Genomic DNA, 21,867 nt, shown 5'->3' with positions numbered 1-21,867 from the left:
AGAGGCTCTGTGCATCATGTTTATTATGAACATACAGTTTCTGTCTATTCTACCTAATCAGAATCTAGAGTGAGTAACTTAAACCATTATAGGTATCAAAATACCAACTGGTTTGGTTCAAGTTGCACTTTCTGTGATCTATTTAAGCTTTGAAGAATGCTTCAACTGCAACCTTTTACTGAGTTATGAAGCAACAGAGAGGACAGTGGTTCCTCACTCGTTTTATCCAAATATGAAAGCTCTTTATGGAAACAGTTTGAAACTTAATGTGATTTTTTTTAATGCCAAACAGTCCATCGGTGCAAAAAGTGATCACAGCTTTAACCAACATCTTTTTTTTCCAAACCAACATCTTTTTTTTTCCAAAGCTCAGGCAGGAGACAAAAAAGAAATAGACAGAAATGGGGAATCTGTAAAATAATGAAAATTTCATTTTTTTATTTTTCAAAGCAGTCAGTGGTAAAAGTAAAGCTATAAATTAACTGTCTGAATGTGATTATCTGATTCACATTGCAATAATTTGATATATTCATGTCATACTTATTATTTTCCAACATTTCTACTAGCTGAACAAATAAGAATTATTTTCAGTTCTGCTGTTTTCCTTTACATGTGCTTGCATGCGCCTCTGTTAGGCATAATGCTGGGAGGGTTTCAATTTTAAGCTTTGTCTCCCATATTTCCCTCTGTCAGCACAAAAACAATAAAGTAAACAAGACCTCAGCTCCACCTGGACGTCCCCAGACTCTCCTCATGTTTCTTCACTCAGCTTTTTTCTCCATTCTTCTTGTTCGGTTATGTTTTTTGTTTTTGTTGTTTTTCTTCTGCAACACACTGGAGGAAAAAACCTGCTTCTCTTCATTAATACCCTCGACTCGACCTGCCGCGCGAACGCAGAGACGTAAACCCCGCCTCCAGGGACGTGGTCGGGGTTTTGCTTTGCTCCCTCAATAATTGCTCTGTGTTGCAATCAATACAAATGCAGCGATACAATGAGGGTGTAGTGAGGAGCCCACAGCGGTTTGGGGATTTCTATCTGATTTGCAGCTGTAATGAGCATTTATTAGATGCATACATAACAGAAAGCCTGAGCACCCTGTGGCACACAACAAAGCCCCAGGCTTGTTCTGGTCAGGGAAGTGAGTCTTACAGTAATCAGAAGGCCACCTGTTGTGCTCGCGGAGAGGGACAGAAAAATGACTGAGCTGAGACGAGGAAATATTCCCCCCACCCCTTATGTCACCGTGTCCCCCATCATTCTCTCCTGCTCCCCTTGCTTTTCATCGAACTATTATTTGGTTGCTGTCTCCCTCGTTCTCTGTCTTCATTACTTTCATCACCATCTTCCCTCTCCGGATTCTCTGGGGATGTTTTTCTCCGAATTTTGTAAACAAGCAGCTTTCACTTGCGTCCGCAGCGCATCTTTCTTCTCCATTATTCAGTTATTGTCCTCATGAGTCGAACACTATTTTAAATCTCCGCTTCTTTAATTCAGGTAATAAATTTGCACCTAAATGCACCGGGGTTTTCCAGCATCACTACTCTGCTTTTAATCTGCGCAGCTAATGAAATTTCTGTTAGAGTTGAATTAGATTTAATTCACAGGCTGCATTTTTTTTAAATTATTATTCCAGGAAGTTAAACTCTCATTCTGAGCAACTTGCAAATCAGATTTCTGTTTTCATTCAAATGCTAATGGCCTAAACATTGCCTGCGCGGCTTGTGCTGACGTAGGCGGAGATTTGCAGAGGCCTTTGGAAATGCTTAAGCCAAGTGGCCGTGTAATAGCTCTGAGGTCATTACCAAAATAAATGTTTGCACTGCGTTTCATTTTTACTTTACCTGCTTTAACAGTGGCTGTACAGAAGTGTAACTAAACACAGGGATGGAGCATCGATGCCCCTTATTACCTCTCTGTTAATGTTACGTGCCTTTGTTTTGGTGTATCATCAGTGAGCTCCTCCTGTGTGATGTCTGGAACTCCGACTACATTGTGGCGTTATATTTAGATATATTATAGTTATATTTAGCTCAGCTGTAGGTGTGAATGCATGATAGAGATTTTTTTTTTAATTAAAAGAATCATGGAAAAGAAATTAGCAGTAAAAATAAATGCTTAGAACTAGTCCTTCATTAAAATCCTAATCAAATTAGTTAAAAGCTAAAGTCTTAGATGTAATATTTCCCAACTAATTATTCGCTTAGATTTTACCCTCGATAATTAGAGCATCATCAGCTTTTAGTGAAATTCTCAGAAATAATTTAATTAGATGTAAAAGCCGTGGGAGGAAGAGGTAAAGTCGGTTCCTTAATGACTTGTAATAGCACTTATAGTCTCTATACTTTAACACATTTTGTCACTTAACAACCACATATTTCTTTGTGTTTTCTTTCTGCTAGACTCAAGCTAATTGGTGCATGACTGTGAAAAGGCAGAAAAATGAAACCATTTTGTTTTCTTTTCCAACACATTTAAAAACTGACACGCATTTTAATCAGCTCCCCAATATTCCAGACCGCTGGTTGTCACCTAATGAGAAAATAGATTTTCGCCCTTGTATAATTTAATCTTGCCATAAATCCAGCTGGTTTGCAAAGGCCTCAGAGGCTTGTTAGAGAAAACTGGTGAACAAACAGCATCATCAGGACCAGCAGACAGTTCAAGGATAAAACGGCAGAGAGTTTTAAAGCAGGGTCAGGCTATAAATCAATAAATCCAAGCCATCCCAAGATATCTCAGAGAGCAATCTTCCTAAGAAGAATTTAAGATTAAAGATTTCAAAGTAAAAATGCAATCCTTCCAATATATGGCTTAGCAACTAAACTAAAAGGATGTTAATGGCAGAGGTGGCCGAGGGGTTTCTCTGTAAGGGCTGCAGAGATCTGCCACCCTGGTGAAACTATCTGCTGTCAGGACATAATTTATTTTGTATATTTTTTTGAGGATTAGTGGTAATCAACAAATTATTGCATTAAAAAATACATTAGAAGTCAAGTTTAGCACAGAGGGGACAGTGAAAGCAGATGGAATGAGGCTCTCTTGGATGTTTTTCCAATAGGAATCAGTTTGAACTTCAGTCTCTAGATGTGCAAAGATAGTAAAGACATTTACAAAAAGACTACCACTTAAAATCTCAATGAATTACGTTAAAGTTTATGTTCGTTACATAATATGTGAAACGTTTCAGGTGAATGGATAGCTTATCTTACATTCATGACTTTTAAATGGGGGTTATAAAAATAAGGATTTAAATTGTGGATTGCTTCAACAGCCATTGTGGCAAACAGTCTGCTTTATGTTTTATTTTTGTTTCAAGACCATTAAAAGGCATAGCTGCTGTAGCGCTTAATGGCCATTCTATATTTTAAGGCGCAGTTTATCTACCAGTGCATTGCTTTGTAAAAGTCTTTTGTTTGATTGCACTTGGTTTACATCCAGTGGAGGTCTGCAGCAGCTCTTTGGCTTTAATAGCCATTATAATTAGAACAAATGGTGTGTGAAACGTCTAAGGAAACACAGTAGATTCCTCTGACCTTTGTCCTTAAGGCAGAGTTCAGCCAGGTGTCCTTGAGGAAAATGGATTTTACCATTTCTCCCTGCACTCGTTTAACTAGCACACCATGATATTCTCTGCACAGTCTGACTTTGATCCTTTCAGAGAGCTGTAGGGTTTAATCATCAGATATATCCCTCCAGTAAGGCTCCACAGTGTCCAACTCACTGCGAGCTGTGGGTTTAATGGAGCCCGAGACAGAAACAACACAACCGTGGAATGAGTCCGGGTCGCTCCACTGAAGTTTTTCTGTTTTTACCCTCCACCACCTACGACTCAGCCTGGGGATGATTTGAACTGACCTGAGCGAATCTGGATGAACAAGGAGAAGGTGACGTGTGTGCAAATACAGTCATGTAAAAAGGAAGAAAAGACGCCCTGCAACAACCTGTGGGTTTTTTTCGAATGTCTAATAAAATGTTTATTTTTTAATTAATCTAAGATTAATTAATAATTGCCATTTATGGTATAAATTTAATTAAATGACATGGCTGCTAAACATTTTGAAGGAGTTTATCTGTTTTAGGATCTACAACATTTAGTCTCCTGAACTCCTGCACCCATTTAATAAAGCAGGGTTGGTGGCAATCCAGGAAAAGTTCCTGCAACTCTTGGTTTTACGTCTCAGAAAGCTAGGAAGCCATTAACCTGAATAAAATTATGAAATTATCAGTAAAATGACTCCATTCTTGGAGTAACCCTGAACATTTTCTACTTTTTAGCTGAGATCGGCCCAAGGAAGTGTCAAAAATAATGTGTCATTTTCTGAAAGAAGCTGCTGAGGTAAATGCTCTGAATATATCTCTATCAGGAGAGGGTGATTAGAGCTTGATTGGATGATTTATCTTTTCCAAAGGAAAAAATCTTCTTAAAAGCACTAAATAGGATTCACATGGCAGCATTTTCATGTTGCTAATATGTGTTAAGTATGAACTACTGGCAGTAAGAAGATAACCTGTTACACAGAAACATTTTGGGAATCATATTGTTAATTAATGCCTGTTGTGTTGCACCTAGATGCATCTTCAATCCATAATTTAAAAAAATTATGTTACTTAGAAGATAAAAAGCATTTTACTTTCTTTCTTTAAATTTATGGCTTTTACTCTCATATTTAGCTGCTGTATCTATAAATGCTATATCTGTATTTATTTTTTAAATTTACCTATACATCCTATATTTGTATATGAATGTTATATTTTTTTCTAAAACTACATCTTATATCTAAACCTTATACCAAATAAATATGTCTTCAATTCAAATATACTCTGGGTCTCTAATCAAGACCCTCAACCCCTGATTACTCCCCAGTTGCCCCACGATGGTAGCCTGCTGCTCCCCCAGGGGGTGGGTTAAATGCAGAGATAAATTTCTATAATTTGAGATCAATAAAGTTCAGTTATTATTGTAAGTGTGAAATCAAAATCTCAAATCTCAGGCCTGAGCGGTTGGAAGATGTGCCATCTAACCACGCCCTTTGAATCCGCCCATCTCATGTTCTATGAGCCCCCAATATGGTTAGAGGACTCAGTCCTGTCTGTGTCTCTAATTAATCAAGGCTCATATATTCGTGCTCATGCTAAACTCAGAGACTTGAACCGAATGCCTGAAATTGTGCCTCCTTTTTTCCTGTTCCTAGCTCCTATTCCTTAGCCTTTGCGGGGTCAACAGTAAGAACACTATCCATGGTAGGAAAGGAGCTCCAGACTGCTGTGCTGCATCCAGACAGCCCTCAGCCTTATTGATGCCACACATGAATGTTCTTGCTCAAATTGGGACTAAAGCCTTCAAGGAAAGAACTCCAAAAAAAAAACATGAACATGTGAACATGGATGAAGCTTTCATTATAAAACTTAAAACATAGGAAGATGTGTTCATTAGCACATGTCACACAAAATACATGTTATTAATGATATCTTGGTGCTAGCCAGCATCCTGCGTTCTGGTCCCGCCTCCTGCCTCCTTCTTTACTGCCAGCACGATTAGGATCACACATATTATGGATGCAATTCCCGCCATGGCTTAAGTGTCTGTACAGATTTGACGTATTCTGATTTGATCCAAAGTTGATTAGATGCGAGTTGAGTTACCAGATTGATGTCACCTGTTCTGAAACCAAAAACTCTTAGTAGGGAGGATATCGGTTGAACTATTCAGTATCTGCTTACTACTCATGGTAGGATGGCCCTTCTCTCTGAAATAGGACCCTGACTGCTGAGGTGAGAGTCAACACCACACTAAGATTATAGACACCATTGCAGCAACTTCAGGTAACAAAAAAAGCTGCTGAGAGGGTGAGGTTGTGAAGTTCCTTGTCTGACGCTCTTGTTCAAAAAAGGAATCAGCTGAGATCAATATGGTGCTGATGTGAACTTTATTCACATCAAAGGTATAAACAACGTATCCAAAATATAACTTGTCAAAAGTAGATTACAGCGATTTGTATTGTGGTCAACAAAAAACAGCCGCCCACTCACCCACTCTCCACCAGTGACACTCCCACATGTAAGTAATATGACCAATTAATAATTGATCCATTCCCCTAAAAACAAACAATCAAACCGAAAAATAAAAACAAAATTATAACAGCTATAAACACAGACAAACGAACATCAAAGCATCTTTTCATTTATGGCTCCTACAGGCACTGTAGCTGCTGAATGATCTGAGACCAAGGCTTCCAGAATAGCATCCATTAGACTGATTAAAACCGAATCATTAGCAGGCCAGAGCATGACATGAACCATAGAGTGGGAAGCTTTGGATGCTTTGCTGCAGTAGGACCTGATCAGCTCACTGGATTCCCCCATTGATGCTGCCGTGCATTAATCACCATCCGTTGGTTGCTGAGGAAAATGAGAGACAATCTAAGCATCAGTCAGAGGATTCAGTTACTTAAAACAAGCTGTACGTGGAAGAAACCTCTGGAAGCATCTTATACCTTAAAGGGAAAAATGAGCCAAAATTTGCTTAGACTGGGCGGCCAGAGGGAAACCGGGCTATTTCATTTGGCTGGCTTAAATCTAATTTTTCCAGGTATAAATAAGAAGAAGTTCATAGATGTGAAGATTTCTTTGTAAAGGTTAAACTGTTTTTTAAATTCCTATCACATGATTAATAATCTATAAATGCAGTTCTTTAATCTGTGCATCAAACATTAAACAAATAGGACATACGTATCTGAAATATATTTGTTGAAGCCCAGTTTTAACATGAGTCTTTTTAGTTGCTATAGTTACAGCAACTGGTTGGCAATAGTTGAGAGATTTGGCAGAGCAATAAGATACCTCGCTCATTTTTTTTTACTGTAATGTGTTTTAAAATGCAATCTCCTTAAAGACTAAGGAAGGGATTTATTTTTCAGCATTTGGTATTTGCCACATAACTCACATATAGATGTACTGCCTACAGGTGAAAGGCCGACAAGCATCACATTTGTCTCTTTTTTTCCCTCAGATCGACTGGCCGGCTCCACTGGATAAGAAGAGGGAGTGCGTAGCCAAGGGGAAGAACAACCAGGTAAAGTGGACACCCCCCACCCCTTTACCCCCCTTTAGATGGTATCCTCCATTGGTGAGCAGCATGGTACTTGTTTTGACAATAAGAGCTTATACCGTAAGTGCAACATTTCTCAGTTCACTTAATTACATTTTGTTAAGACTGCGAGGGGTTTCCAAATTGGAAGCTGTCCAGTCATTCCATTAGCACACAGAGAAGTCTATCATTCAGACAGGGTCAGGCTCAGCAACTTTTCTAAAGCACCTGAATTCAGCATGTGTTTTATCTTCAGTAGCAAAGCAGATGGGAGCAGAGCTCCAAAGAGGATAGACAGTAAGAAAGGAGTTGGAAGCACTGCAGTCCATCACACCAAGACCTGAATCCATTTCAACTGTCTTTTCAATTAAAATCAAGTCTTAAAAACAGAAGATCTAAATAATTTCTGGTCAGAGGAACGTTGTGATATAAACGTTATTAGGATAATTATCATTGATGATGTGTGAGTTTATTGCACCTTAAGACAACCTGTCTGTGATGTTTCAGAAATAATTTTTCCCCAGTTCGTCGGTCCGGCTATATACAGTTATAAATCATCATTTTGTACGTGGCAAAGATTTGGGAATGGAATAAGTGCAGTGTCTTTCAGCTAAGAACAAAGTGTAATATTTTGATAAGGCTGGAGCCACGGATGTCTAATCCTCTGCTAACCTGCATGATGCCATGATGTGGCGGACTGGAGATGTATAAAAAGCCTCTTTAACGCTTAATCTGGGCCAGTTTTAACAATGTAAAGTGATTTAGAAAAACTAGAAAATATAGCAGGCATTTAAGGCAACAAAGCTCATATTTTTACTATTTTATGTATTTATCAAAAATGGAAATATCCTCATAGTTCCCAGCTCAGGCCCTGTCCACTTAAAGCCAGATTAGACAGACCTCTGGTCAGAGAAGGGGTCGCATCCAGACCAACCGCCTACGAAGCCGCGCCCTATAATGGCTTCATGTGAGACTCCAAGCAGTTTAATGGGCTGCGAAACTGGCAGGTTTGCACATGTGGGCCAACATAGGACGCCCCTCTCCATTTACAAACATCACAACATTAGCAAACACAAACAACATCAATGGCGGACTTTAAATTTGTGCTTCAGAATCAGTGGAATTTGCACATTTTGCTTTACGAGGGGTTCCACACAAACATTTTTTTTTCTCGTTTCCTTGCCTCCTACTCTCCTTCCCTCTTCTACCTTTTTTAGTTCTGTGGCAGCATCACAGTGCCCCTCATTGATGAGGCATAATTATTACAAAGCTCATTGCAGCTGTTCCTGCTGCGCTGGGCTCCATCGAACGCTCAAACCTTTCTGTGTGGATAGCATCCTCAGCTGCACATGGAGGTAGCCTCAGTGTGTGTTAAGATTAGATCCTTCTGTTAATTTTCGTCTTGACCCATTGCAGACTTATTATTAGGAACTGATTTCAGGCCCAATTAATCTGGATTACACCAAACAACCAAGCTAGGAGAGTATTCTACTGGATTAGATATGGTACCTGCTGTAAATAATCTATTCAGAATCATCCTTTGAATATCAATCATGTAATTCTCCTGAGGATGATCCACCTTTCTAAAATACCCTTGGATTAAACTGTTCATATGAGCCCATTCTCACCCTCAGCTGAGGACATTAGCAGACACAGACAGGGTATTTTCCGAGCCAGGTCTGCATTTAAGCCTCCATTTGCTTAGGCTGCATGCTGTCCACGCGCAAGGTATCCTGCTTAATATTTTATACTAACTCACTATAGTGCATCTTTTGATGTGGTTTTCAGTAGGAAGGGGAAATGGTGCATTGGAGAGCAGCAGGAGAATCAGAAGCATTAGTGCGTTGGAAATGGTGCAGAGTAAAAAATATATGGCTTAAAATACGTTTAGGTGGTGCTTGAGAAACACAGGTAGTGTTTCGTGTAGCTGTTAAAAGTTCATGCTCATACAATTCCCTAAAAATATCCAGTTTGGGTTCAGTTTAAGTTATAGATTTTAGAAACTGGTAAAAATCATTAAAAAAAGAAGTTTTTGTTCGCACCAAGGCGTACCATGACAGGTAGTGTGTTGCAAAACTATTCATACTCCTTGTACTCTTTATTTTGATTTGTTAAATCAACAAACTTTAGTGTAGATCAGCACAAAAAAGCAGACAAATGTGAAGTGGAAAGAAATGGTGCAAGAAAAGTAAATATTATAACTTCTGCTGGTGAAGATTCTCACTCATCCAGGTCATATTCATTCCAAAAAAAAAAAAAAATGCACCGTACTTTGTTTCCACATTTGCACTGCAAAAACAATCTAGAACTATGTGAAGATTTCTTAAATTAAGTGATTTTAACCATAATTTGAGTAGATAAATAAGATGATTTGCCAATGGTATGAGTATTTTTACACTTAAAATAAGATAATAAGATAAAAATGCACTTGAAACAAGACAATGCAGCTGTTTTTTCTTATTTTTAATGTAAATTGTCTTGTTCCATTGGCAAAGTGTTTCACTTACTCCCTCAATCCAAGTAAAAATGCACTTATTTTAAGAAAAAATGACTTATTAAGATTTAAATTTTTGGCAGTGTGAAGATGTTTTGCAGGAAACGTTTCCAATTCAAAATGTCAGGAATAGCGTTAAGTTTGAGGTTTTATACAGTAGTCCATCAAAAACCAGGAACTTGACGCTATTCCTGACATTTTTAACTGAAAAAGCTTCCTGGATGGGAAGTGAAATGTCTTTAAACTTGGAAAGAAGTCATTTTTTTGTTACTTTTTTTGTAATTATAACTTATACTCTACCTCTATACCTGAATGTCCTTAAATGAAAAGTCAAATAATAAGAAGATAACATAAGAATTGTTTCTCTTGTCCCACAGTAGGGAGTGATATGAATAAAAGCCCCAAACACTGCAAATTTAGTTTAAGAAAATAGCAATCTGGCTGTTGCTCCAATTATCATTTTGGCTTACAGCAACCAGGGCAGGCAGATCTGCTGTTTTTTCTGTATCATACTGAATTGTCTGGCCGGCTGTTCCAGAGACAGAATCAACAAGATACGCTGAATTATTCATTCCGCTGGTATGCATCATTTCGAGCATCTGTTTTCCTTTCCATTCAAAGAGCTTCATTCTTCATTCCACACTGTGCAGACATTAAAGGGCACCCCTCATAAAGCGCGGCATAAATTATTCCGTTAATCACTCTCTGCAACTGTCTGTGACTTTCTTCTTCAGTTTCGATTATTTTGATAATTTGTAAAAGTGTTGCTTGTTAAGTAATTCAGTCAAAGGGACAGTAAACACTTGTGTAGGTTCTGCTTTTCAGTTTTATAACAAAAAAAATGGGAACAAAGAAAAGGAGCCTGTTTGTAAATGAAGTTCAAGTAACTAAGAAGTAAAAACGACAAATTGATTCATCACGCACCTTTAACTTTGATAACACCTTTCCCGTTATCCCTGTTCTCTCTATTCCCTTCGCAGACTGAGTGCTTCAACTACATTCGGTTCCTGCAGAGCTACAACCGCACACACCTCTACACCTGCGGCACCTACGCCTTCCAGCCCAAATGCAATTACATTGTAAGTATTTATGTGAGCGTGTGTTTTTCTGGATGGAGTCAGGGCAAGCGGTGGCTGACAGGTGTCAACCTGTCACATTCGACCCAGGGGCCCACGCCGCTGTGTGAAAAAAATGAATGCAGCAGAGGAGGCGTGTAGCGGGCAAGGGTCAGCTGGGTAATGTGAATGTCTTTGTTTGCTGTATGTGACACTGATGCGGTAGGACAACACGGCGAGGGGGCATAGGCGGACGAGGCCTGCAGCTCCATCATGTGGGTCATAATGCAAACTGACCATGAACCACCTGAGTTTATTTTTTTATATGTTTGGTTTCAGAAAGCAGATGACTTTTCCCTCAACCCGGCAACACTTGAGGATGGAAAGGGCAAATGTCCATATGACCCTGCCAAAGGCCACACTGGCCTCATAGTGGGTAAGTGAAAATAATCTACAGCAATATCCATGTTTCAAGTACAACTGATGTTTTTCATTACATTTATACCATTGCTACTGCAACAGATGCTGGTAGAAGAGATTCCACTCTTCAAAGTAGACTTAGAGAGCATAATGCTGGAAAGACTGAAGCACCTAAGCCTCAGTACTTTGCTCTGTCATTTCTTGTTGCCTGCATACTCATTGTGCTGGAACCTTAGCCTTACTGTGCATTCATCTCCTTCTCTCCACAGCTTCTCCCTGACCTTTCTGCTCTGCTCCTTGGTGTTAATGATGCTGATTGTTTACTAATTCTCTGTCTCAAACCTCTGAGAGCTTCATAGAACCGTTATTGAATTATACATGGTGGAATCCAAATGCACATAGATTTATAACTCTTAGAATAAGCACAGAACTTTACTCTTCACTATTTTTTGCATGGCAATGTAGGAAAGAAACTATTCTGAACAAAATTTTCGGCATTTTGTTGGATTTCACAAATATGTCTCATTGATTTCTACTTTAACTGCTGCATCTATAAAACCAGCACAGTAAACAGAAGTTTAAAGCTAAAAATGAAATATGTTTTTCACTGCAAAAATGAGTAAAAAAAAAGTATTAAAATAAGTGTATTTACCCTTAATTTCAGTGGATTGATAAGCTGATCGGCCAATGGAATGAGTACTTAGCCTTAAGATTAGATAATTAGATATTATGCACTTAAAATAAAAGACAGAAGGTGTTTTTTTGTTATCTTAAATGTAAAATATACATATTGTATTTGACACCCAGTGCAATAACTATATATATAAATATCCATATAAATGAACACCCTGTGCAATAACTCTGTATAATAATCCTACTATAAAAATGTTTAAAAAGGCTTTAATAAGTGGACGCACTGTACATACTCCATATATCACTTGCACATTTTTCTTCCTTTGGCACCTTCTTCTTCTCCTTTGACTATTTGAGCTGATGTAACAAGTACATTTCTCCACTGTGAGATCAATAAAGTCAATTAATTGTTTTTTTCCATTGGCAAAGTGTCTCACTTACCTGCTGAATTGGAGAAAGAAAATGCATTTAATTTAAGAAAAATACGTACTTACTTAGATTTAAATTTAACTTCACAAAAGTCTGACATAAAACAACTAAACATACCCATATAGCTTCCTGACCAGCACTTTTAAATGTTGCACAAAAATAGCTTTAAATGAAAAAAAGCATAAAATAAAAAATCATTTGGCTTGTGCGTACAATGTTCGCATAAAAAATGGTAGTTGACTGATATTTTATTCTTATAAAATAGATATTTTGTCTGAAATGTAATCATCATATCAACATGGCACTCATTACCAACTGAAATTGGTAGACCTGCATTGGGTCGAAATGCTCTGACAGAAAATCTCATTGGTTTTGTACCCAGACTGCACAGAGACTCCAGAGGTGCAATTAGACTTTTCATGGTGCATTCACTTCATTGCGGGCAGCTTTACTGACCCCACAGATAACCAATCTTGCAGCAGTTTGGTGCCCCCCAGCTGAAACACTGAACCTCTTTCATTTCAAGGCTGTATAATTATATCCGGTGATAAAAAGAAAAAAAAAAAAGCTCTGAATTAATGTAAAGCTTTTACTTTTTTACAGATAAGGAGCTGTACTCAGCAACACTCAACAACTTCCTGGGTACTGAACCGGTCATTCTTAGGAACCTGGGCCAGCAGCATTACAGCATGAAGAGTGAATACTTGCCTGCCTGGCTCAACGGTGAGTGTGAAAAATATTTTCAAAATGTCTGGTAGAATGAAAAGATTGAATTCATGCTGATGTGAAAAAATACGGTGTTATTATTTTACTCCTAATAGTCCCTGTTCACCAAGGGGCACTTAAAGCACAACTCTAATGATATTTTACAATTTCTTAGTAGATTTTTACCCTTAGATTAAAGGTTAACCACCGCTACTATTATCTAATGGCTCATTACCCACACACTTTGCCATATGCATTACCTGATGAATAAAATCATTGACAGGGAGAACATTCCCAATGTCAGGTGAGTTTCTGAGTGAAGCAGCTGCTGTTGTCATTCAGTATGGAGGAATACTGGTTTAAGTAGAAGTAAAAAATAATGAGAAGGCAGCGTGTTGTTAGTGGTATCATAGTCAGATAAGTTATATAAAGCAAATGTACCTCTGAAATATTCTTCTGCCATCTTGTTGGATTTATTTATTGCTACCTGCAGAGATGTAGAAAACAGCACTTAGATAATATCTAGACCTTCTAGTTGCTTCGACTCCTTGGTCTGCATTGATGTTTGTCCACCAGTTTACGTTTGTTAACCGACTCATATTTTGGACTTTTGGTGGCGGCTGTGTCCTATAAAGGCATTATAGTCCTGGGTGTTGAATTCAACAGTTCACTACAGCATCAGGATATAGAGTTACACAGAAGCTGCATCTTTGGTGGTTTGTTTGAACGGCAAAACATCAGTCATGCTAACCTGTCCATGTCCCTGCATGCTCATCCAGGGGAGTAAATTCTGCAGGTCAATTTACAATCAGTTGATTTAACCTGACTGGATGATTTGATTGAAATGACCCTGGAAAGGGCCTCAAGGTGGTGTGTGCTGTGAATTAGTGTCATATAAATCAAATGAATTGGGCATGAAAAGAAACTTCTCTATGTTGCGCCAACTGGCCTTTATTTGTAAAGAAAGCTGACAGTTTCTTGGTGGCTGCACAGCCCACACCCCACTACCGCACCATGTCATTTAAAAGATGTACTTAATTAAGATTAAATAGAATAGAATAGAATAGAATAGAATAGAATAGAATAGAATAGAATAGAATAGAATAGTTCCTCAGTTGGGGAGTTCTTCAGTTGGGGAATTCAGATGTGTCAGTGGCAAAACATTTAGGCAATGAATGCATACATATACAGATAAAACTATAAGATATATATTTTTAAAAGAGCATAAATTCAAAACTTCAAATAGATTGAAAAAATAACAGCTAAGGGGGAAAAAATGGGTTGTTATTAAAAATAAATTATCTGTCTTTCAGTCCTGCAGGACAAACATTTAAACCTTGCTATATTCATCAATCTATCTTAGTTTTTGCCCCTAAAATAAATCAAATAGTATTTATATTTGTTTATTGATAATATTAACCCTAAATCTCTACTGAAATAAGGAGGACATGTTTAATCAAAATGAGCCGTCTTCATGTTTCTGTTTATCCTTTTTGCAAAGGTTACAGGCTTTTTTTTTTTATCTTGGAGTCTAACTTATTTTCAACAAGTCCAGTTTTGTCCGGGTTTAAACCAAAGCAAAACATATTGCTGTGCATCTCAGCCACATTAACCTTGATTTAAAGGAGATCTATGTGTAGCATCAACATTGAAATTAAAACTATCACTTATAATTTATAAAAAAAAGTGATTGATTAACTCAATGAGTTAAAATGAGCTACAGAAACGCTGCATGTTAATGAGGTTTTTTCTTTTTTATCAAACTTCAAGTTTAAAAATACTAGTGTGAAACTGAAGAGAAAGTGAAGAAACTCACACTTGTTCTTCTGCTACAACGAAGGATTGTAATCATTTGGGTCAAGGAGGCAGGGGACAGAATGAGGTCCTTGGAAAGAAACGAAGGGTAGAGAAGGGGATGAAGTCACAGCAGGAAAAATGGAAAATTGAAAAACAAGACATTAGGAATGGTGATGAAAAGCCAGAGAGAGAGAGAGAGGAGGGGAGAGGGGAAGGTACACGGAGAAAGGAGGCGCATACAGATGAGGCAGAGCTTTATCTCGATGTGTCTGGATATTATTCATACAGATTTAGACGTTTTTTATTTAAAACCAGACCTACAATGAAGCTGCCCTCAACTAAAGCAGCTGAGGGCTTAAAAGCGTTGGTCTGCACTTCAGTGGTGAGCTGCACCATCCCATTATGCCTGAAAACTCAGCTTCTGTCACTTCTACCTCAAAAAAAAAAAACAGTCCATCTGGGCAGCCAGTGGACTCACAGTATGAAAGATATGAATTTGAAACCCCAAATGGCCAGATACAGAGACATGAAAAGGACAGCAGAGACTAGGGTAGGGGAAGACACAAAAAGGATCACTAATAGTGAGCAGAGAGTGAGAAATGACTGGTGAAGAGGTGAGGAGTAGGGGAATGATGAAAGAAAATAGATGAGAAGGTGAGAAAGGGCAATAGAGGATGAGATGGAGGTGTCAAGCTTGCATGGGGGGTGTGATTCAGGCCTGCAGGCTGAGTCTGTCTCTTTGTTCACTTGTGATATATGTCTGGTGAGTAAAATTACACCCTCTGATCTCCCTTTTTGTGTGTGTGCGTATGTGTGTGCCCTCAGAGCCGGACTTTGTGGGTTCAGCCCTGGTCAGGGAGAGCAGCGGCGGCAAAGACGGCGACGACGACAAGATCTACTTCTTCTTCAGCGAGCGAGCGGTGGAGCTGGACTGCGACACGGAGCTCACCGTGGCCAGAGTGGCGCGCGTCTGCAAGGTAACGCAGTGGGCGTTAATCAGATCTGATCCCAGGTTTAATTAGCGCTATCCTGCACAGACTGGCTAAATATCCTGCCTACGGCGCAGATTATTAACACTGAAAGCACAGATTCAAACACGAATCAGTCTCAGTTAACGTAGGAGTTAATATAAGAGTACAGGCAGAGATTTGACATGAAATCATGGTTTTCTGCACACTTGGCTGAGAATCAGCTGTTTTCTGCTTTCCTCCAGCTGTGTTGGCAGCTGTTTCTGAGAACTTGATAATGTGAGGCACTATTTGCCAACAGTTCTGTGGCTTCAGCTGAACATGCCCATATTTAGAAGCAACTGATAGGGTTTTACTTCTAAATAAATGTTTTCTCTCAATAGCACTAATCGCAGTGGGAGTAGTCTAATGTAGAGTGCCTTCCAAAGTATTTACACTTCATAAACAGAATCAGTGGTGTTTAAGAGTTTCCTTCTTCCTAAATTCCTGTTTTTATTTTGTCTCAGATGTTTCATCACATCAAGAAAATAAAAAAATATTTGTTAAAAAAAACATAAGTAAACACAATATACAGTTTATAAATGCAATATTTAGTACAAAGGATAAAAAAATCCCAGATCCCTGTTTGAAAAACTGATTTCACCCTAAACCTAAGAACTGGTTGGGACCTCTTAGCTGCAACAACCATAATGAAGAATTCACAAACTTTTATCGAGTCCTATATAGCACTGTGAAGGAATTTTGGGTCCACTGATCTTTGAATTGTTTTAATTCAGCGACATTGGAAGATTTTGGAGCAAAAACAGCCTTTTTAAAACCATGCTGGAAGATTTAAGTAGGATTTAAGTCAGGACTTTGACTAGACCGCCCCACAATCTTCATCTTGTTTTGCTTCAGCCATTCAGAGGCGGATTTGCTGGTGTGGAATGAATTATTTTCCTGCTGCAATATCCGAGATTTATTAATTTAGAGCTCATAAACAGATAGTGTAATGAACTCCGAATGTTGGAACCAGAATTCGATGCGAAACAGGCAGTTGGAAAGTTCAAACCTTTTTTTTTATAAACAAACAAAGCGCTGGGCTGCTCGTCAGCTGTGGGGCGGAACTCTGCAGAGAGGAGATATAGGTCAGTGACTGGATGTGGAGCTGATCCCAACTTGGAGCAAAGTTACTGACCTGATTCAAAGTTCAGTCCGTTCACGGAGAAAAGAGCTGAATCCAGACGGAAGGTTAGACCACAGCTTGCGGCGGGCGCCGCCCCCAGAGTTCCTAGAGAGCGAGCGGAGCAGGTGCCAGCCGACGCCAAGCAGCAATTTAGTCCAAAGGAGAAATCCAAAGCCAGAGACAGATCCAGGTTCAGAAGCCGGTAGAATCCAGGAATAAATCCAAAAACAGATCAGACATACATAGCAGACAGGGGCAAGGCAAAACTCGGGATCCACACGGCAGAAACAGGTCACCATCAGGAAAACAGAACTAGAACTAGAGTTAGTCTCACCAAAATGCTCAAATAACCTGGTGCTGATGGAAAGCAAGAACACAACATAAACCAGGGGAACCAGGTGGCAATGATCTGCGTTAATCAGCCGCAGAACCAATTAGACAGGGGAGCAACAAGCAAAGGAAAAAAAACAAACCATCAGTGCCTAGATCATGGCAGATAGACAGACAAATTCATTCAGGATTTGTTGATATACATCAGAATTCATGGTATCTTTTATTACAGCCCCAGAACATCAAACCGCCACGATATTTCACTGTTAGTCTGATGTTCTTCTAAAATGTGGCATTACTTTAACAGCAGAGGTATTGGGACAAACAACTTCAACTCTTTTCCTGTCAGTCAACAGAGTATTTTGCCAAAGCTCTTAGGGATCCTCAAGATGTATCCTGGAAAATGAGACAAGGTTAATATAATTTTGCTCAGCAGCAGTTTTCATCTTGAAACTCTGTCATTCAGGCCTCCTCTGGCTATGATAGAGGCTTGAACACTGACTTTACTAAAGGAAACGAGGCCTGTAGTTTATTGGATGCTGGGAGTGACCTCTGGTTTACTGGAGTCTCAAGCTTTAGAAATGGCTTCCTAAGCCTTTTGACTCAAATATTTCCCTTTAGATCTCAGCATGATGTGGAGCTTCTGATTAAACCTTTTGGCCTACATTGCTTTGTTATGAAAGTCCTGTTTTAGTATACCTTGATTAAGCACAGGTGTGGCAATAATCAGGCTTGGGTGTGATAGAGAAAGTTATCTCAGCTGTGATAAACCACTCTTATGTTTTAACAGAGGCGCAATCACACAGGGTCAAGCAGGTGTAGCTAATGTTTTATCCTTTAAATTTTATACATTTCAAAAATGCATTTTGTGTTTAACTTTGTTCTTTGACTAATATCTAGATATGTCAGATATTCTTAAACCTGCAATTGTGACAAATATGCAAAAACTAGAAATCAGGAAGTAGGCAAACACTTTTTTAGACTATTGTATATTTTATTTGGATGCAGCCTACAGGAAATGACGCAGAGCTGCTCAGAGAGATTTTAATAATCAAACATTTTTACAAAACAAATTCAGAATCAGCTCCTTTTGTTGTGATACCCCTCTATGAATCCAAGGCAACTAACTTATTACAATATGGTTAGCTAATAAAGTTGCTTTTTTGTAAATTAGTTTGAGTAAAAAGATGTGTTATTTAAAAGCTTAGGAGTTTTGTTAGAGAACAATGTGAAATACAGTGGTGGCAGCATTATGCTGTGGGGATGATTTTCTTTAGTTGTTACACAGAGAAGATATCAAGATTAAACCTGGAAATAAATATTCTAGAACTTTCTATAAATCAGAGAGAAGGACAGAGCATCTGTCCATGACAACAATCCTAAAGACTGATCAAATTACATCCATGTGTTTGAACAGCCTAATCAAAGCATTGACCTATATTCAATTAATTGCAAGACTTCAATTTTTTTTTTAACTTTTTTAAAATTTAATTTAACTCTGGTTGATCGATTTAAAAAGAAAGAATGGGAAAATTATCTTATACAAATATGATAAAGACATGAAGATTTGCATTTGCTGCAATCAAATTAGCTTTATTGGCCAACATTGTGTCTACAAAAAGGGGAATTTGTCTTTTTTTTTTTTTTATTGAGCAAAATAGGGAGGGCAGGGTGGATATGCTTTTTTTTCCATTAGAGGAACTAACTGCCTAAAGTTGTGAGGTTCTTCATCAGAGATACAGCCTTGGTAAAAAGTCTCTCTGTGTGTGTAGGCTGGTTTAACACCTGCATAGCTAAGGTCTAAAACAGCCTATGACCAGGATGTGTGGGCTCAGCACAGATGTTACTCTCATTCTGGCCTGGATTTGTACAGTTTGTGGATTTAGGGAAGGTCAATCCAAGTGATTTTATCTGCACACATAATTGTTTGTTGAAGTTTAGAGTTTTCTTGTTTCGTATTAAACAATTTATGAATTTGCTCCCCTTAATAAATATTCATCCATTGTAAGCTGATCTAGCTTAAATAACACAAAGAGAAACTTAGTCTTATGTCTTCTGAAGAAAATGATAACAGTGAAAAATAAGTACAGTGGAGATGTATTGTTGGGAGAAATATTATCACTATTAAGTAGTTATCGGGTGATTTATTTTGACCCAAGGCAGCTGAATTTAAGCTTATTTCCAGCCTACTTCTCTCTGTGTAGAAACAGTTGCACCGACTTCGACATATCAGCTAATTAATTATTCATTTTCTAAATAAATGGCCTCATTAGGAAAACTAATTAGTTCTGAAGCAGCATGGTCCGTTTGGCCACAGATCTTATCTTCGCTGAGATGTGTGTAAATATCTGAGCAATGTTCTTAACCGTGTTTAGAAAAGGTGTCTTTAACGCTTGCTTCCTCATGTTTGGAGAAACTCTTTGAACTTTACCACAAACAGATGTTCACACAAGACGTGTCTCGAGCTTTACACACATTACAGAAGCAGTGGTGGTGTTTTGAGTGTTTTATTATCCGTACCGTGTTCATTTTCACATTTTAAGTCCTGTTTCACATCATCTGCAGCCTCAAAGGATAATGGGAGTAAGAGCGATTCACTAAATAGGCCTACTTTTGAGCACAAAGAAGAATATAATACAGTACCACCTGTCCACACATTTACTGTGTAAATGAACGTTATTACTTTTCTTCTTTTTGTCCTTCACATCAAATTTTCAATATCTGAGGGTCAGAATGAACTTAAAAGCCTTTACCTGCAATTACAACAGTTCAGTCAGCGAGGGCGAATTGAACAGATTTATGACTGAGCAGATAAAGAGGAAGGATAAAGATGATATTTGTCTTTGATGGGGTGAAGGGGAGGCTAATGAAATGCAATCTAACAAAGCACTAGACGAAAGGACTAGGAGCTTAAAGAGCATAACCAGGTTGAAAAATTGAGCTCAGCAAAATCATTTGTAACCCTACATTCTTGAGTTTGGCACCAAGCGATATAGTATCTGTACAGAGGGAATTGCCCATTGTTTGGCTGTTGGAGCATATTTATGATTTGTAAATGTTGATTAATTTGAAAAAAGCAGAGGTCGGCCATTTGTTTGTCCTTTATTGACTTTGCTCACTTATTAGAATCATTCATTTGCATTAATTTGAAGATACTTGTGAGTCCATCCAACATGCAGTATATTACATGTGGGAGACCAACACAAATTAGTGCATAGAGTGTTGTTATAAGGCACGGTGATGAATGCCTTCAGAAGATACCTAATTAGTACATAAAGTCCATCTGTGTGTTGTTTAATCTCTGTATAAATCCAGCTGCTATGCAAAGGCCTCGGAGGTTTGTTTGTGACATTAGTGAGCAAACCGCATAATGAAGATCAAGGAAAGCAGCAGAAGCACATCAGGAATAAAGCTGTAGAGAAGTTTACAGCTGAGTTAGGTTATGATAAAACATCTCCAGCTTTGTGCTTCTCCCTGAGCTCTTCTCTAACCATCTTTTCAATGTGGTGAGAGTGCAAACTAGAAACAAATACAATCATACCAGGATTTGGCCATGCTACCAAACTGATAGGATGAACAGTTACAGAAGCAGCCAAGAGGCTCATGCTGTCTTTGAAAGAGTGAGAGGTCCACAGCTCAATTGAGTGTATTTGTTAAAAGGAAAGCCATTAGTTCTGCAGTATGCAATGTAAACAGTTAGCCTTTGTAGAAGAGATCAAAGAAGAAATCTATTTTTTGAATAAACAATGAATGATTTTTGCAGTTTGCTTGCTGCTATGTAGGGACGCATCATGTACCAGGCATACCCAAAGTCAGTCCTCGAGGGCTGCTGTCCTGCAGGCTTTAGAGGTCACCCTTCTTTAGCACAGCTGATTCCGATGATTGCAGTTCAAGAAAAGCTTGTTAATCAGCTGTTAATGGAAATCATATGTGCTGGAGCAGATTAAATCTCTAAATCCTGCTGGACAGCGGCGCTCGAGGACCGATTTAGGTAGGCCTGCAGATTATGGTCACACAAGAACAAAATTTAGATTTGTGGTCAAGGAAGAAACATTATGCACTCATTATTATGATTTCTGCAGGTTTTTACTTTTTAACCCAAATGTGTCTCTGTTGCACTATATAAAGAGTTGAACTGGGATGTGTGTAATTCAGGAAAATGCAGTAAAATACCATTAAAGGCTGCAATGAGAGCAGATCCACTTCCTGATCAAAGACCCTTAAACGCATCTAAACATTTCTGATGTTTTAGAATGGCCTAGTCAAAGTTCAGAGGGGAAAAGTCAAAACATCAGTTTTTTTACAGCATGAAAAAAAATCAAACATTTTTTTATTTGGTGTAAAAAACATAGTAAAGAACATACACATAGTAGATTATGCAGAAGTTTATTGTCAAAAACAAACAGAAATTTAGCAAAGTTTCCATGGGGACATGGAATTGGATATAAGTCAGTTAAACGTATTGAGAGAATCTGGAGTAAAGTTCTTCCGTCGTTTAGGCCCAGAATAATGAGCTTAGGGGGTTCAGACAAAGATGCCGCTCAGATTCTGTCTCCCCTCCTTCAGGGCGACCTGGGTGGCTTCAGGACCCTGCAGAAGAAGTGGACCACCTTCCAAAAAGCTCGCCTGGAGTGCTCGCTCCCAGAGCGCCACGTCTCCTTCAACAACCTGCGGGCCGTGTTCACGCTGCCGGGGCAGGACTGGAGGGGAACGACCTTCTACGGCATCTTTCACGCTCAGTGGTGAGTTTAAAATACAGAGCTGTCAGAGACAAAGGCTGCAG

At 38.6% G+C, this 21,867-nt stretch overlaps 1 protein-coding gene across 1 annotated transcript in view; it reads left to right on the top strand.

Moving 5' to 3' along the window:
- sema4c (sema domain, immunoglobulin domain (Ig), transmembrane domain (TM) and short cytoplasmic domain, (semaphorin) 4C) overlaps positions 1-21,867 on the top strand; it is a 44,110-nt gene that overhangs the window by 1,339 nt on the left and 20,904 nt on the right. The window contains exons 2-7 of the mRNA XM_015400373.1: positions 7,011-7,073; positions 10,563-10,661; positions 10,977-11,073; positions 12,723-12,842; positions 15,447-15,598; positions 21,651-21,826. Coding sequence (XP_015255859.1) covers positions 7,011-7,073; positions 10,563-10,661; positions 10,977-11,073; positions 12,723-12,842; positions 15,447-15,598; positions 21,651-21,826 — 707 coding nt within the window. The remainder of the gene's footprint in view (positions 1-7,010; positions 7,074-10,562; positions 10,662-10,976; positions 11,074-12,722; positions 12,843-15,446; positions 15,599-21,650; positions 21,827-21,867) is intronic.

This window comes from Cyprinodon variegatus, unplaced genomic scaffold (assembly GCF_000732505.1).
Source record: "Cyprinodon variegatus isolate N-32 unplaced genomic scaffold, C_variegatus-1.0 Scaffold1096, whole genome shotgun sequence".
NCBI classification, from domain to species: Eukaryota; Metazoa; Chordata; class Actinopteri; order Cyprinodontiformes; family Cyprinodontidae; genus Cyprinodon; species Cyprinodon variegatus.
The sequence above is the reverse complement of the archived record's forward strand: the minus strand, read 5'-3'. Positions and strand labels throughout refer to the sequence as shown.